At 47.6% G+C, this 15,650-nt stretch overlaps 1 protein-coding gene across 1 annotated transcript; it reads left to right on the top strand.

The window, feature by feature from the left end:
* Positions 1-4,982: 4,982 nt before the first annotated feature.
* Positions 4,983-12,863, top strand: LOC132571882 (zinc finger protein ZFP2-like). Its single transcript, XM_060238674.1, has 4 exons — positions 4,983-5,760; positions 6,947-7,081; positions 9,266-9,548; positions 11,707-12,863. Exons 1-4 carry the CDS (start codon positions 5,029-5,031, stop codon positions 12,855-12,857), a joined length of 2,301 nt encoding a protein of 766 aa, XP_060094657.1. The 5' UTR covers positions 4,983-5,028; the 3' UTR covers positions 12,858-12,863.
* The last annotated feature ends 2,787 nt before the right edge of the window (positions 12,864-15,650 follow it).

Below are 15,650 nucleotides of genomic sequence, written 5' to 3'. Positions count from 1 at the left end.
ATGTGACTTCTTTTTGACAGGCTTATCAGTGTAAATAAAGATATGATCCAGATGCTGTAATCTCATTGCCTTTCTTGGCGAGCTGTTGGCGGCCAAATGCACGACTGCCTATTAGTAGGGCTGTTTTCCTACTATTTTTTCACTCTGCCTTGGGATCTGTATAGCAGAGCTGTTTTGGAGAGCATCTCCACTGTATTTACACAGGCATAGCCAGCTTCAAGAGGGGATTGGATAAGCATATGGAGCAGAGGTCCATCAGTAACTCTTAGCCACAGTTTATTGTTGGAAATCACTGTCTGGGGCAGTGATGCTCTGTATTTTTTGTGCTTGGGGTGGGGGCACAGTGGGAGGGCTTCTAGTGTCCTGGCCTCACTAGTGGACTGATGACACCTGGTTTCTTTGCCCACTTTGTGACACAGAATGTTGGACTGGATGGGCCATTGGCCTGATCCAACATGGCTTCTCTTATGTTCTTACACTGATGGGATATTCAGAGCCAATGTGCAGTATGTATGTATGTATGCATGCATGTGTGTATTTACTCACATTTCTATACTGCCCTGCATAAATGGGTTCAGGGCAGGTCACATCAAATAAAAAAATTACATATTTCTAAAACAACAAAGCATACTACTATTTGAGGGGGCAGGGGGTGTTCTAATAAAAGGTATGTTACTAGGAATCTATTCTAGATTGACCAACCTGGACATTGTGCTGTGCCCCTTTTTTGAAATGACAGACCAGGAGACAATATAACAAAATTTTAGTCCAGTGGCACCTTTAAAAGAGCCAGTTTGGTGTAGTGGTTAAGTGTGTGGGCTCTTATCTGGGAGAACCGGGTTTGATTCCCCACTCCCCCATTTGCAGTTGCTGGAATGGCTTGGGTCAGCCATTGCTCTGGCAAGAGTTGTCCTGTGAGGTGCGTGGGGCTGAGAGGACTCTCACAGCAGCTGCCCTTTCAAGGACAACCTCTGGACAAGACCAAAGGACAAGACCAACATAGTTTAATTCTGAAGAAGTGTGCGTGCACATGAAAGTTTATTCCCAGAATTAAATTTTGTTGGTCTTAAAGGTGCCACTGGGCTCAAATTTTTGTTCTGCTGAGAGCAGCTTGCTTATAATTAGTTCAGAGAAATAATTTTGGGGGGATTTTTTTAAAAGCAATGTTAAAATTACTATCCTACAAAGTGCATGTGGGCTGCAGAACCGACATTTGAACTAGAGGTGGCCAAACTTGCTTAACATAAAAGCCACATAGAATAAACATCAGATATTTGAGAGCCGCATGACATGAACTGAGACCCACAAGACGAAGGAAGGATAGCAAATGGATGGGGAGGGAGGGAGAGGTGAAAAGAAAGCAACTTTGAATGCATTCTCCAAGACTTTGGCTGGTTTGGCTCAGAGAAGTGATTTATATAGAGCAATGCCTTCTCCAGGCTAGCTGACAGGGCGGTGGGGGCTTTGCGAGCCACACAATATGTGTGAAAGAGCCACATGTGGCTCCCGAGCCGCAGTTTGGCTACCCCTGAACTAAAGCCCTGTAGGGAAGGCTCAGTCTCCCGGGCACCACCCATTAAGACAATCCTGCATCGCAGGGTGAGTCCAATGTCAGCGCGTAAGATTGCATGGGCAAAGGGACAAAACAGAGAGGACCGATAAACCCAATTGCAGGTTAAAGCCAGGCTCCAAACGGAAGAAAAATCTCGCCCCCCACCCACCGCACTGTGCGCCCACACGCAGGCGCGTTGCTCAAAGAAGCAAAGATGGGGACGCCGCCCCTTCGACAGGAAACCAGAGGGACGAGCAGGGGGTCCTTTGCTCTGTTTTTTTCTCGCTCTATGATAAATCCACCCCTCTTCCTGTTTGGTCTCCTCCTCCGGAAAGTGTGTGTGATTTTTGCTTTTTTTAATGCATTGAAATCTCTGGGGAGAAACGTGGATCTGGGGTCTTTGGGTGAGTTGCCGGGGAAGGAAAAAACACGCGTTGAGGTTTCGTGTGGATGTCTTTGGAGCTGCAGCTCGCAATGGAGAAAAATGTACCGGGGTGCGGTCCCAATCTCTGCGCGGCGTTCCGCCGCTGGCTTCTGCAAAACTAGATTGGGTTTGTTTCGCAGCCTGGTCCTTTTGGAGGGATGAGATTATCAGCCCCCTCCCACACTAGTAGGGGGTGGGGAGGTCGGGTTGCCACATCCAGGTTGGGAGATTGCTGGAGATTTGGGGCTGGAGCCTGGGGAGGACAGAGACCTCAGTGGAATACAACGCCACAGAGTCCACCCTCCAAAGCACCCATTTTCTCCAGGGGAACTGATCTCTGTAGTCTGGAGCAGAGCTTGCAATTCTGGAGGAGGGGTGGTCAAACTTGCGTAATGCAACAACCACATGGAATAAATGTCAGATGTTTGAGAGCCGCAAGACATGAACGTCAGATGTTTGGCTAGCTGCAAGACAGGAAGGAAGGAAGGAAGGAAGGAAGGAAGGAAGGAAGGAAGGAAGGAAGGAAGGAAGGAAGGAAGGAAGGAAGGAAGGAAGGAAGGAAGGAAAATAGATGAGGAGGAGGGAGGTGGAAAGAAAGCAGCTTTAAGTGCATCCTCCAAGCTGCCAGCTGGCTTGGCTTGGAGAAGTGGTTTAAAGAAACGGCTGTCTGCTCCAAGGCGGCCAAAAGGGTGGTGGGAGTTTGAGAGCCACAGAATAAGTGTGAAAGAGCCACAGTTTGGCCACACCTATTTTGGAGGATCCCCAGGTCCCACCTGGAGGCTGGCATCACTAGCTCGGGGGGTGGTGGTGCTTAGATGCCCTCTTTTTTCAGGAGGGGGCAGCAAGGAGGTCATTAGCCTACTAAATAAACTAGGAGTTTGCAAGTGGCGCCTAAGCCAAGCCAGGTCAAAATGGGAAGAAAACCCTCTCCCTTTCCACTGAAAGCAAAGTGGTTCTCGGACCAGGAGGGCAGGAACATGATCCTCACCATTACACATGGGATGGGGAGCTGTTTTCCTGCCACTTCTGTCCTGTGGGGTCAATTTGAGGCTTGGGGAACGCCCTGCCACAAGATGGGGTTACAACCTCTGGATTAGAAAGACCTGGGGTTGTTATGTAGAAAAATAGGTGGTAGAGCTCTTTAGCATGACTCATTAGCATATCCCCCCCCCAGCCAAAAGCAACCCAATGCAAGAAAGGAGAGTCCCAAGAGAGTGAGGCCTGCTTGAGCTGGCTAGAGATCCAGCCAACTCAAGCAGGAATCGCTCACTTGGGGCTCTCTTGGGCTGCCCACCTACAGTCAAAAGGCCAGCAAGCCATCCACTGCCCAAAATCACATAAGTGGAGAAAGCATGTGTGGGCTTCTCCAGGGGTTAATGAGGGCTGCTGGGGGCGTGGCAAAGCCCCTGGTGACCGGCTGGCTGCCCGCTCTCCTAATCTAGGGATTGTTATGCAGCTGCACCTACTATTCAATGAACAAGATAGGTGGGGAGGAAGAGGGGGAACCCTCAGGAAGGTTCAGGAGCTGTGCTCTTGTGAGCTCCTGAATCTGAGGCCTGAGAAATAACCAGTGTGATGTAGAGGTTAGGCTGTTGGACCGGGATCTGGGAGAACCAGGTTGGAATCCTTGCTCTGCCATTGCTGGGCGACCTTGGGCCAGTCACATGCTCTCAGCCTAGCCTACCTTGCAGGCTTGTTGTGAAGAGAAAATGGGGGAGAGGAGAATGATGTAAGCGGCTTTGGGTCCCCATCGGTGTATACCTGAAGTCAATAAATAAATTTGATGGGGACGAGAGAATTGGCAGCACTAAGTTCTGAAAGCTCAGTGGAACTTTCATATTCAGAGTTAGCAGCCGTGGGAGGCAGGATGAGTGCTGTCTTCCTACTGTGCTTGTGAGTTTTCTCGGAAGTCTCTGGCTGGAGAGAATATTTGGCTCTCAAACTTCTGATACTCATGTCCTGTGGCTCTCAAACATCCAACATTTATTCCAGGGGAACATGCAGGCCTCCAGAGGGTTCCTATCAGGCTCCTGAACAACTGGCTATTTGCTTCCTTCTTCCTCTCTCTTGCTTCCTTCTGCATCACAGCTTGCTTTACCAGGCTTGCTCAACAGCACAGGAGCTACAGAGCAAAGCCTCTGTTTTCTCCATTGGCTGAGACGCCTTCTCCTCCTGGTCCCCTGGGGAAGGAAGGAAAGAGTCAGAGCTTCCTCTGCCCAGTTCCAGTTTGGTGTGGAGAGCCAGTTTGGTGTAGTGGTTAAGTGAGCGGACTCTTATCTGGGAGAACCGGGTTTGATTCCCCACTCCTCCACTTGCACCTGCTAGCATGGCCTTGGGTCAGCCATAGCTCTGGCGGAGGTTGTCTTTGAAAGGGCAGCTGCTGTGAGAGCCCTCTCCAGCCCCACCCACCCCACAGTGTGTCTGTTGTGGGGGAGGAAGGTAAAGGAGATTGTGAGCCGCTCTGAGACACTTCGAAGTGGAGGGCGGGATATAAATCCAATATCTTCTTCTTCTTCCCTGGATCGCATGGGAGAGATACAAAGAAAGCACCTTTAAGACCAACGTGCTTATGTTTTAAGGGTTTTTTTTTAAAAAAAATATTTACTTGTGTTTGTCCTTTAAAAAGTTTATATCTCTGCTATGGAAGACAGGAAGGCCTGGCATGACTTGGTCCATGGGGTCACAAAGAATCGGACTCGACTGTGTGATTGAACAACAAAAACTGAATCTTAAAACAGGCACGCACTTGGCTCGGCTCAACATGGCCCAGCCCAACAAGGTCTCATTTATGTCAGATCCAGTGCTCAAAATAAATGAGTTTGACACCCCTGATTTATTCCATGCGGTTCTCATGTTAAGCAAATTTGGTCACCTCTGTGCTATACAAATAACAAATGTTTTCTGATTGCGATTTCCCTCCTGTTGTTCTCAGGGAGAAAAACCCTCATGGTGTTGCAGATGGCTACAGCATCGTTCGTGTCTTTTTAAAAGTGCGCACCTCTGAACCCATAAGCGACCATCCTTTTGGGGGAAGCCAAAGGAGGTAGCCAGCATGAAAATGGAGGAGCAAGACCCAGCACGGTGTATACAAAGGGAGGAATCAGAGGATGCTGGGAAAGATCCCCATGTCCTCCAGCGTGGAAGTCTTAGAGAGGGCCACACCAGAGTGCAGCTGGTGAAACAGGAGCCATGTGAAGGGCTGCTTCAGCACTGGGAGGCACAGTGGCAGGAGTTCCTGAAGACGGTGGAGTCCCCTCATTCAAATTGGGCCATCCCACAGGTGCCGAAGGAGCCCGCCACACCGTGGAGCGACCCAAAGGCCTTTCTGGCCACCTTTGAACAGGTGGCCGAAGCCTGCCAGTGGCCCAGGGAAGAATGGGCAGCCCAGCTTCTGCCGGCCCTCCATGGGGAAGCCGAGGAGGCCTTTAGCCGGCTGAAGGTCAAAGACAGAGAGGATTATGGGAAGGTGAAGGCAGCCATCTTGCGAGGGGAGGCCTTGAAGAGGGAGAAGCTGCGCCAGCACTTCCGGCGCTTCCGCTACCAGGAGGCGGAGGGGCCAAGAGGGACATGGCTGCGGCTCCAGGAGCTTTGCCATGGTTGGCTGAAAGTTGAGAGGCACACCAAGGAGGAGATCCTGGAGATGCTGATCCTGGAGCAGCTCCTGAGCATCCTCCCAGCAGAGATCCAGAGCTGGGTGCGGAAGCGAGGGCCAGAGACCTGCTCCCAAGCGGTGGCCTTAGCTGAGGATTTCCTGCACAGAGACGCAGAGAGAATGGAAAAACAGGTGAGGCAGTTTTATGCGAGTGATCCTGAGAAGGCTGTGCTAAGGGGAGGGGAACAAGGTCTCTATGGGGGAGACTATGTCTAGCAACACTTCCCCCCCATACTGTTCCTCTCCATTTCCTCACTACCAGACTTTCCAAGTCTCCACCTTCAGTGGGCAGCCTCCCACCCTCCGCTGTCCCTTCTCGGCATCGTTCAAATTGTTGGTGAGAATGAAATTGAGAAGGAATGCAGCTATCAGCATCCTTGGGGTCACAATGACATCACTTCCTGAGGTGGCCAGAGGTAACATCATAATAGCACCGGGCAGGACATTTTTTTGTAGCAGGTACTCCTTTGCATATTAGGCTGTACCCCCCTGATGTAGCCAATCCTCCTCGAGTTTACAGTAGGCCCTGTACTAAGAGCCCAGTAAGCTCTTGGAGGATTGGCTACATCAGGGTGTGTGGCCTAATATGCAAAGGGGTTCCTGCTACAAAAAAAGCCTGGCCACTAGGAGTTCCAACAATACGCTGTGGCTAATAGCCACATGTTTATCGTATCCCCTCTTGCAGCTGTCTATGCTTTTAGCTGCCACCGCTTCCTGTGGCAGAGAGTTCCATGCGTTAATCACCCTTTGGGTGAAGAGGTAGACATTAAGTTGTAGCGTTCCAGTAGGCACAGAGCCCACAATACTTTTAGGGAACCACAAAAATGTTTGATTTTCTTTTAAGAAGAAAACAAATACGAACTTTTGGGTTTGAAGAAAATGTTTCCTTTTTCTCACATCAGAAAAAAATGAAATGTTTAGGACCCACAAAAATTTATTGAATTTTGCCTAAAACGGGGGCGGTGTGTGTGTGTGTGTAAAAACATTTAAAGTATTACCAAACATTATTTTTAATATTGATATTATTATGGTGGGAGGAGCCCGCAAAAGTCACAATATGGCCCTCATTAGCACTGGGGTCTCAAGCATTTAGACAGTGCTATGATTAAAACAATAGAGATTTTGCATAATGATAGAGCATGCCTGGCACTATGATGATGTCACTTCCTGTCACCCCAGAAGTGACATCATCGTGGCACCAGCTCCCTCACTGCATCAGCTGCAAGGCCTCACCAGAGTGGGTCAGTCTGTCCTCCTGCATAGTCTGTCCTCCTAGCCGTATCCCTCATCCTTAAAATGGTTTCTCTCTTCTATTTAGGTACTGACGCTGCTTGCAGAGGCAGCTGTGAGCTTCTCTGATGCAGGCCAGGCTCCAGGTCATTCCGGGCAGAAGCAGCTATGCTTGGAAACCAAAAAGGAAGATGAGGCCAGCTTGCTTGGTAAGGGTTACTGGGTGGGGCCTAAGATCTCAGATGATCCTTGGAAATCTGGAGGTACAACTTCAGAAGTGTTGGGCCATCTTGTCTGGTTGCGGAAAGTAGACAGACACCAGATAAATGACTGGAACCAGTCAAGATAGACATCAAGTTGTAGCGTTCCAAATCAATAAGAACATAAGAGAAGCCATGTTGGATCAGGCCAATTGCCCATCCTGTCCAACACTTTGTCACACAGTGGCCAAAAAACTAGGTGCCATCAGAAGGTCCACCAGTGGGTCCAGGACACTAGAAGCCTCCCCACTATTGCCCCTCACCCCAAGCACCAAGAATACACTTGCCCCAGACAAGCATACACCAAGCATCACTTGCCCCAGGCAGAGAGTTCCGACAATACGCTGTGGCTAATAGCCACTGATGGACCTCTGCTCCATATGTTTGTTGTATCCCCTCTTGCAGTTGTCTATGCTTTTAGCTGCCACCACCTCCTGTGGCAGAGAGTTCCATGCATTAATCACCCTTTGGGTGAAGAGGTACTTCCTTTTATCCGTTCTAACCCTACTGCTCAGCAATTGCATTGAATGTCCATGAGTTCTTGTATTGTGAGAAAGGGAGAAAAGTACTTTCAATGGTTTGTGAGGGCCAGAAAGCAACACAGAACTGCAAGAGTGTGTGTCTTGAGAAACTGAAGTAGGTTTGCCAACCTCAAGGTGGGCACAGAAATGAAAAGTCAAAAGGACCACTGACTGTGACCACTAGATGACACTCATGTATCTTAAAAACCTTAGATAGCAATTTATTCTGTGCAAAAGTCCAATCTCTGTCTTGTTTGGTTTGTGGACAGAACCAAAATAGTATTATAACAGTACAATAAGATACAGTCCCAACTTTCAACAGTCTCACTCCAATAATTTCTAATGTCCAATAATGTCTAATGTTCAACTTGATGTGCACTTCTGAAAAAGAGTGGACTATGTAGAATCTTGAAAATGACATGTTCTCCGGATGAGAAATGTCACATTTCGAGTGGCTCTTTTTCAGACCCAATAGGCTGGTGATAAGACCTGATCTCAGCAATGTGTTCAGTATAGGAACCAGTTCATTCAGTCATGGAGGATCATGAGGTTGCAGGATACCCAAATGGATGAATTGGGTGGAAAGTAGATTGTAGAAAATGTTCTTATTTTATTCCAAGAGTTACACTATAAGGAAAACTTGCCAATCATTTAAATATAGGGAATGTAAAGATTTTTTTTTTAAAAGCTGTCCAATAGATTAGAACATAAGAGAAGAGATGTTAGATCAGGTCAGTGGCCCATCCAGTCCAACACTCTGTGTCATAAAGTGTCTAAAACTCAGGTGCCATCAGGAGGTCCACCAGCAGGCCAGAATTTCAGAAGCCCTCCCACTGTGGCCCGACCCCCAAGCTCCAAGAATACAGAGCATCACTTGCCCCAGACAGAGAGTCCCATCTATACCTTGTGGCTAATAGCCACTGATGGACCTCTGCTCCAGAGGTTTATCCAATCCCCTCTTGAAGCTGTTTTTGCTTGTAGCCATCACCACTTCCTGTGGCAGTGAATTCCACTTGTTCATTACTCTTTGGGTGAAGTGATTATAGCAGTAAACTCTAATCTGGGGAGCTGGGTGAAGCCTGCTGGTTGACCTTAGACCAATCACAGTTCCCTCAGAGCTCTCTCAGCCACTTAACCACTATACCACAGCTGGAGAGAGGGAGAGAGAGAGAGAAGCTGTATTTAACTGCTTTGGGAGGAAAAATTCTTTCCTTTAAATTATTTGAAATTTTATTACACCTTTCCCACCCAATCAGGATCTACAAGACAATGAACATTTAAAAAAATAGAAACATTTGAGCAATTAAAATGCAGTTAAAATTGTAAAATAATCCTATTAAAAACACATAAACAACACAAGAAGGAAGGCCAATAACCATTCTGGGGGGTATGCCAGACTATTTTAGATAATGAGGACATTAAATTTCACTACAAATAAAACAAGTTTATGGGGGGAAACTTATGAAGACCACCGCCCAGTTGAAAATGTTTTTTTCATTACTTTCTTTCCTTCATCAGAATATTAGCTTCTGGAACCTTCCATACATCTCCTCATTAACCCATTTCTCATTTTGCATGTACCCTCATGCGTTTTTGGCTCCAAACATTGACTCTGCTTTGATCCAGGTATGTGTTTTCTTTCTTGCAGCTGTGAAAGGCTACCTAAATTTAAGCGCTGAGCAAAAATATACCTCAGGTGGCTCACAGCCAGAGCGACCCTATGGGACATCAGTGGGAAGAGCAGAGGAAAATATTGTTCCCTGTGTCAAGCAGGGCAGCTTCCCTGAGAAGTGGCAGAGAAGGGAGTTCCAGGAAACCCATCCAGAGAAGAGACCACATCAATCACCTCCTTGTATGGAAAGTCACAGGGCGGTCAGCGAAGCCACAGTTCAGCAGAAAGTTCACCATGGTAAGAGGATAGGCAGGGCACTGCTGGTGGGGAAATCTTCTGTCAAAACTCTATGGGGGAAACTTCTCTCAGGGCATGACGCATGATCAGTGTTTCACAGTGGGAGTCAGTATAAAAGCAAAGAAATTTTGCCTCATTTTTGATAGTTCAGAGGCAGTTGAAAGAACAGGTTTTTTAGGATCACATTTGCTCAATTACTAAAAATCCTAAACCGTGGTTTTAAATCTTGGCTTTTATGTATTTTATTTTATCTATGGTGTAAACTGCCTTGAGCTTCATAAGGAAAAAAGGTAGCTAATAAATAAATTTTTAAAACTGTACAATAGCTGATAGGGTAGGGCAGGGGTGGCCAACGGTAGCTCTCCAGATGTTTTTTGCCTACAACTCCCATCAGCCCCAGCCAGCATGGCCAATGGGGCTGATGGGAGTTGTAGGCAAAAAACATCTGGAGAGCTACCGTTGGCCACCCCTGGGGTAGGAGATATTATGGTGTGTGTGTGTGTATGCGTGTGTGTGTGTGTGTGTGTATATATATATATATATATATATATATATATATATATATATATATATATATATATATATATATATATATATATGTATATATATCCCGCCCTCCCCTGGCGGGCTCAGTGTGTCTGTAGAGATATAGGGAGGTATAGACATTAGATTTATATTCTGCCCTCCACTCAAGAGTCTCAGAACGGCTCACAATCTCCTTTATCTCCCTCCCCCACAACAGACACCCTGTGGGGTTGGTGGGGCTGAGAGGACTCTCACAGCAGCTGCCCTTTCAAGGACAACCTCTGCCAGAGCTATGGCTGACCCAAGGCCATGCCAGCAGGTGCAAGTGGAGGAGTGGGGAATCAAACCCGATTCTCCCAGATAAGAGTCCGCACACTTAACCACTACACCAAACTGGCTCTCTCGTATAGAGATAAGAACATAAGAGAAGCCATGTTGGATCAGGCCAATGGTCCATCCAGTCCAACACTCTGTGTCACACAGTGGCCAAAAAACCCAGGTGCCATCAGGAGGTCCATCAGTGGGGCCAGGACACTAGAAACCCTCACACTGTTGCCCCTCCCAAGCACCAAGAATACAGAATATCACTTACCTCAGGCAAAGAGTTCCAACAATACACTGTAGCTAATAGCCACTGATGAACCTCTGCTCCATATATTTATCCAATCCAATGTGCACTCAATTTGAGCCCAGCATTTTTCAAGGTGCCGTTTTAGTTCCCTTTTAAGGGCCATGGTTCAGTGGTAGAGCATTTGCTTTGCACCAGAAGGTTCAGTCCATGATATCTTCAGCTAAAGGCACCAAGTAGCAGGTAATGTAAAAGACCTCATCTTGAAACCCTGGAGAGCAGGGTAGATAGAACTGGCCAGATAGAACTGACAATACTGGCCTCAGTTTGTGTCTCCAAAGTGTGGTCTCTTTTGTACAAATGATGCATGAGTGTACATACTGTACATGATATATGCACATTCACTATTTTATTACTGTATTTATACACACACACGCACACATTGACAATGAGAGAATGAGCTTTTGCAGAAAGATCAAAACTCTTCCCCCGCCGCCGTGAGACAGCATAGTTAGTGTTGTCAACTCTGAGTTGGTAAATACTTGGAAATTTACTTCATTGGGGCATAATACCATACATTCCACCTCCCAAAGCAGCCATTTTATGCAGGGGAGCTGATCTCCGTCAAGCATAGCTTAACATAGGTATCTATACCTTGTGGCTAATAAGCCACTGGTGGACCTCTACTCCAGATGTTTATCCAGTCACCAGTGCTTCCTGCAGCAGGGAATTCCACATGTTAATTTCTCTTTGGGTGAAGAAGGAAGATTGGCAGCCAGTCTGAGAAGACTACTAATGAACTAAGGGTCTGATTCAGTGGAAGGCAGCTTCATGTATGTTCCTGTGTCCCTCATGAGGGTCTCTGTCTGGAGCAGTGATGCTGTGTATTCTTGGTGCTTGAGGGGGGCACAATGGGAGGGCTTTTAGTGTCCTGGCCTCACTGGTTGACCTCTTGATGGCACTTGGATTTTTTGGCCACTGTGTCACAGAGTGTTGGACAGGATGGGCCATTGGCCTGATCCAACATGGCTTCTCTTATGTCTGTTCTCTTCTCCTTCCCAGCAGATTACAGGCAGATGAGAACCTTTGAAGAGAATAACACTCAACAGGAAACCCTGGAGCGAATAGGCTGGTATGAGATGTATCCAGGGAGCTCAAGAGACGTTTCCCTCCACCGTCGGGAAAGAGCCCAGAAGGCACCTTACCAGTGCACGGAGTGCGGGAAAAGCCTCAGCCGCAAAGACAACCTGACGAGACATCAGCAGATGCATGCTGGGAAAAAGAAGCCCCACCAATGCTCTTCCTGCTTGAAAACCTTCCGGGACAAGTCCCACCTTATCCGGCACGAGAGAATCCACACGGGGGAAAAGCCCTTCAGCTGTTCTGTCTGCGGGAAAAGCTTCAGCTGCAACTCGTATCTCATTGTTCACGAAAGAATCCACACAGGGGAGAAGCCATACAAGTGCGCCGTGTGTGGGAAGAGCTTCAGCTGCAATTCCTACCTCCTCCGCCACAAGAGGATGCATACGGGGGACCGGCCGTACAAGTGCCCCGTTTGCGGAAAGAAGTTCACTTGCAATTCCAACTTGATTTTGCACAAAAGGACCCACACCGGAGAGAGGCCCTACAAGTGTTCCGCTTGCGCCAAGACCTTCCGCCAGAGGTCCCACCTGATTTTCCACGAGAGGATCCACACCAAAGAGAAGCCCTTCAAGTGCTCAGCCTGTGGGAAGAGCTTTGGCCGTAATGCGCAGCTGATTCAGCACAAGCGGAGCCACACAGGCGAGAAGCACTACCAGTGCCCCATCTGCGGGAAGAAGTTCAGTTGCACGTCGTACTTGATTCAGCACGAACGGATCCACGGGTGGGACAAGCCGTACAAGTGCCCGGACTGCGGGAAGACCTTCCGGAGGAGCGCGGAGCTCTCTTCGCACCAAAGAACCCACACTGGGGAAAAACCGTATCAGTGCTTTGAATGTGGGAAGACTTTCAGCTGGAGCGCTGGCCTGACCTCCCACCAGAGAACCCACACTGGGGAGAAACCATACCGTTGTTCGACGTGCGGGAAGAGCTTCAGTCGGAAACGGCTGCTGATCATGCATGGTCTCTTGCACATGGGGGAGAAACCACTTCAATGCGCCACATGCGGGGAAAGCTTCAGCCTGAATTCGCATCTTGTTAGACATGAAAAAACCCACATGGTGGAAGCCACATAAACAGACACCGAGAGTGATTAAAATGTGGAATTTGCTGCCAGAGAATGGCCCCAGGGATAACAGCTTTAAAAGGGGATTAGATAGATACCTGGAGAAGTCTATCAAGGGCTACTAGCCATGGTGACTGAGGGGAACCTCCACATTCAGAGGTCCTGGGGGAGGGACGGTGGCTCAGTGGTAGAGCATCTGCTTGGGAAGCAAAAGGTCCCAGATTCAGTCCCTGCCATCTCCAACTAAAAAAGGGTCCAGGCATATAGGCATGGAAAACCTCAGCTTGAGACCCTGGAGAGCCACTGCCAGTCTAAGTAGACAAGACTGACTTTGACGGACCAAGGGTCTTAATCAGTATAAGGCAGCTTCATATGTTCATATATGTTCATAAACCTCTGAACCCCAGAGCCAAGAGGGAAAATCAGAGGAAGGCCTTGGCCTCTTTGCTCTGTTGTTGGCCGTCCAGAGAAACTGGTTGGCCACTGTGTGAGACAGGAGGCTGGACTATTGGTCTGATTCACCAGGGCTCTTCTGATGATGTTATGTTCGTTTAAAGGAATCTCAGTCAATTCACCGTACAAGCCAGTTAAGTTGGCATCCACTTACAGAAGAACAAAAAATAATAAATTGGTTCCTTGTTTTTTGCCCAATAGTGGTTAAGTGCATGGACTCTAATCTGGGAGAACCGGATTTGATTCTCCACTCCTCCACTTGAATCCGCTGGGTGACCTTGGGACAGGCACAGCTGTTCTCTCAAAAGCAGTTCTCTCAGAGCTCCCTCAGCCCCACCTAGTTCACTAGGAGATTGTAAGCTGCTCTGAGACTCTGAGTGAAGGGGGTGGGATAATAAATCCAATCTCTTCTTTTTTATCTTCATCTTCACTGTGTGACTGAAGGTAAGCCAGCAACCATTTTGCATCTGCCTCCACCTCCTCCAGCAGCCATTTATGACTGCCGCTTTGTGGCTGCACTCACTACGATGTAAGAATTCCAAATGTGCCTGCAGGGTCAAAAAAGGTTGGGAACCCCTGAGGTATACATTTTAAAAATCATGTAGCACTTGATTTTATGAAATAAAGAATACCACCATTTTTACATTGCAAAATCACAGCAGGGCAGAGGGTGTGTCTTGATTTCACAGACACTAGCCAGTCAGCACTGTGCATCCTCCTCCTGCTTCACACTACTTGAATTTTATCCTCTTGAGCTTCATCTTCAAGAGAAGAGGGTGCACATCACAGTAACATCATGCAGGTACTTTCCGGAACAGGGATGGCCAAACTGCGGCTTGGGAGCCACATGTGGCTCTTTCACACATATTGTGTGGCTCTTGAAGCCCCACCACCGCATTGGCTGGCTTGGAGAAGGCATTTCTCTCTTTAAATCACTTATCTGAGCCAAGCCAGCGAGTAACTTGGAGAATGCATTTAAAGTTAAAGCTGCTTTCTTTCCACCTCTGTCATCCCCATCTACCTTCCTTCTCTCAGACATCTGACATTCAAGTCTTGCAGCTTTCGAACATCTGGCTTTTCTTCTATGTGGCTCTTGTGTTAAGCAAGTTTGGCCACACCTCTTCCAGAACAAGGTGGACATTGTTTTTTATGTAAATTTATGAACGTGTGGAGTCACAGACTGCAAAGCAGAAAACTGGTAAGAAACAGCAGGGACCCTGGAAAACGTTTTTTTCAGAACTCCTTTCAAAAGAGAACAGAGGCGACCGATCTTCAGTTTGCTGAGGCCACTCAATTCTAGTGTAGCACGCAGCACCCAATCCGCTGCACGTGATCTCTGGGATCTGAGAGAACTGAGGGAGTAGAGCCCCCTCCTCCCAGTCAGGTCATCTTTTTGGCGGGAAAGCGCCAGAGGGAGTTGGGGCACTCCTAGTCTATTAGAAAGCTTGGAAATCTTTTCCGTGACAGTGGAGAAGATTTCCAAGCTTTCTAGTAGACTAGGAGCACCCTGAGGCGCTTTCCCGCCAAAAAGATCACCTGATTGGGAAGAGGGATCTCAACAATTAGTTGCCTCACTGATTAATTAAAAGAGCCCCCAGCTGAGCAGCAGATGGTTTAAAGAAAAACAAATAGCTTGAATACAAATACTTGTGAAAGCTGAGGGATATAGGCTCTCTCTTCACAGATACATTCCCTTTTTTCTCTCATTGTGAGGGGGATGCTTCTAAGAAGATGCCTGCTGGGCCAAAGGGATACAAAATAAATAAATCCCCCTGCCTCCCTCTTTTAGAAGACTGATTATTTGAATGCTTATTTCTGCAGCTTAAATTAATGGATGACCTTGCAATTCTAAAAAAAGGCCAGAGGTTTGGAATAGGGTTCCAAACTCCAGGCTAGGAAATTCCTGGAGAAGGGAAGTACGGTTGCCAAGTCCTCCCTGGCTATCAGTGGGATATGGAGGATGGGGCGAGGTTGCGAGATCCAGGTTGGGGAACTCCTGGAGATTTGGAGCCTGGGGAGGGAAAAAGTGCAGAAAAGAGCAACAAGAATAATTAAAGGACTGGAACACTTTCCCTATGAAGCAAAATTAAAGCATTTGGGGCTCTCTAACTTGGAGAAACATCGACTGAGGGATGACATGATAGAGATGTTTACAAGATTATGCACGGGGTAGAGAAGGCAATGACAAACCACCCCCTAAAAAGTCTGCCGTGAGAACATTGTGAAAGCAACGTCACCCCAGAATCAGAAATGACTGGTGCTTGCACAGGGGACTACCTTTACTTTTTTTTTAAAGAGAAGGTAGAGAAAGTTCTTTTCTTCCTTTCTCACAAGACAAGAACTTGTGGGC

This window comes from Heteronotia binoei, chromosome 5 (genome assembly GCF_032191835.1).
Source record: "Heteronotia binoei isolate CCM8104 ecotype False Entrance Well chromosome 5, APGP_CSIRO_Hbin_v1, whole genome shotgun sequence".
Classification (NCBI taxonomy): domain Eukaryota; kingdom Metazoa; phylum Chordata; class Lepidosauria; order Squamata; family Gekkonidae; genus Heteronotia; species Heteronotia binoei.
Note: the sequence above shows the minus strand (reverse complement) of the source record. Positions and strands in the feature narration are given on the sequence as shown.

What these genes read in the sequence shown, in the direction of transcription:
- LOC132571882 (XM_060238674.1), top strand. Translation starts at nt 5,029, where the DNA reads ATGAAAATGGAGGAGCAAGACCCAGCACGGTGTATACAAAGGGAGGAA. An exon ending in CAGAGAGAATGGAAAAACAG is followed by an intron (nt 5,761 to 6,946) that starts GTGAGGCAGTTT and finishes TCTTCTATTTAG; the next exon opens with GTACTGACGCTGCTTGCAGA. An exon ending in TCAGCAGAAAGTTCACCATG is followed by an intron (nt 9,549 to 11,706) that starts GTAAGAGGATAG and finishes CCTTCCCAGCAG; the next exon opens with ATTACAGGCAGATGAGAACC.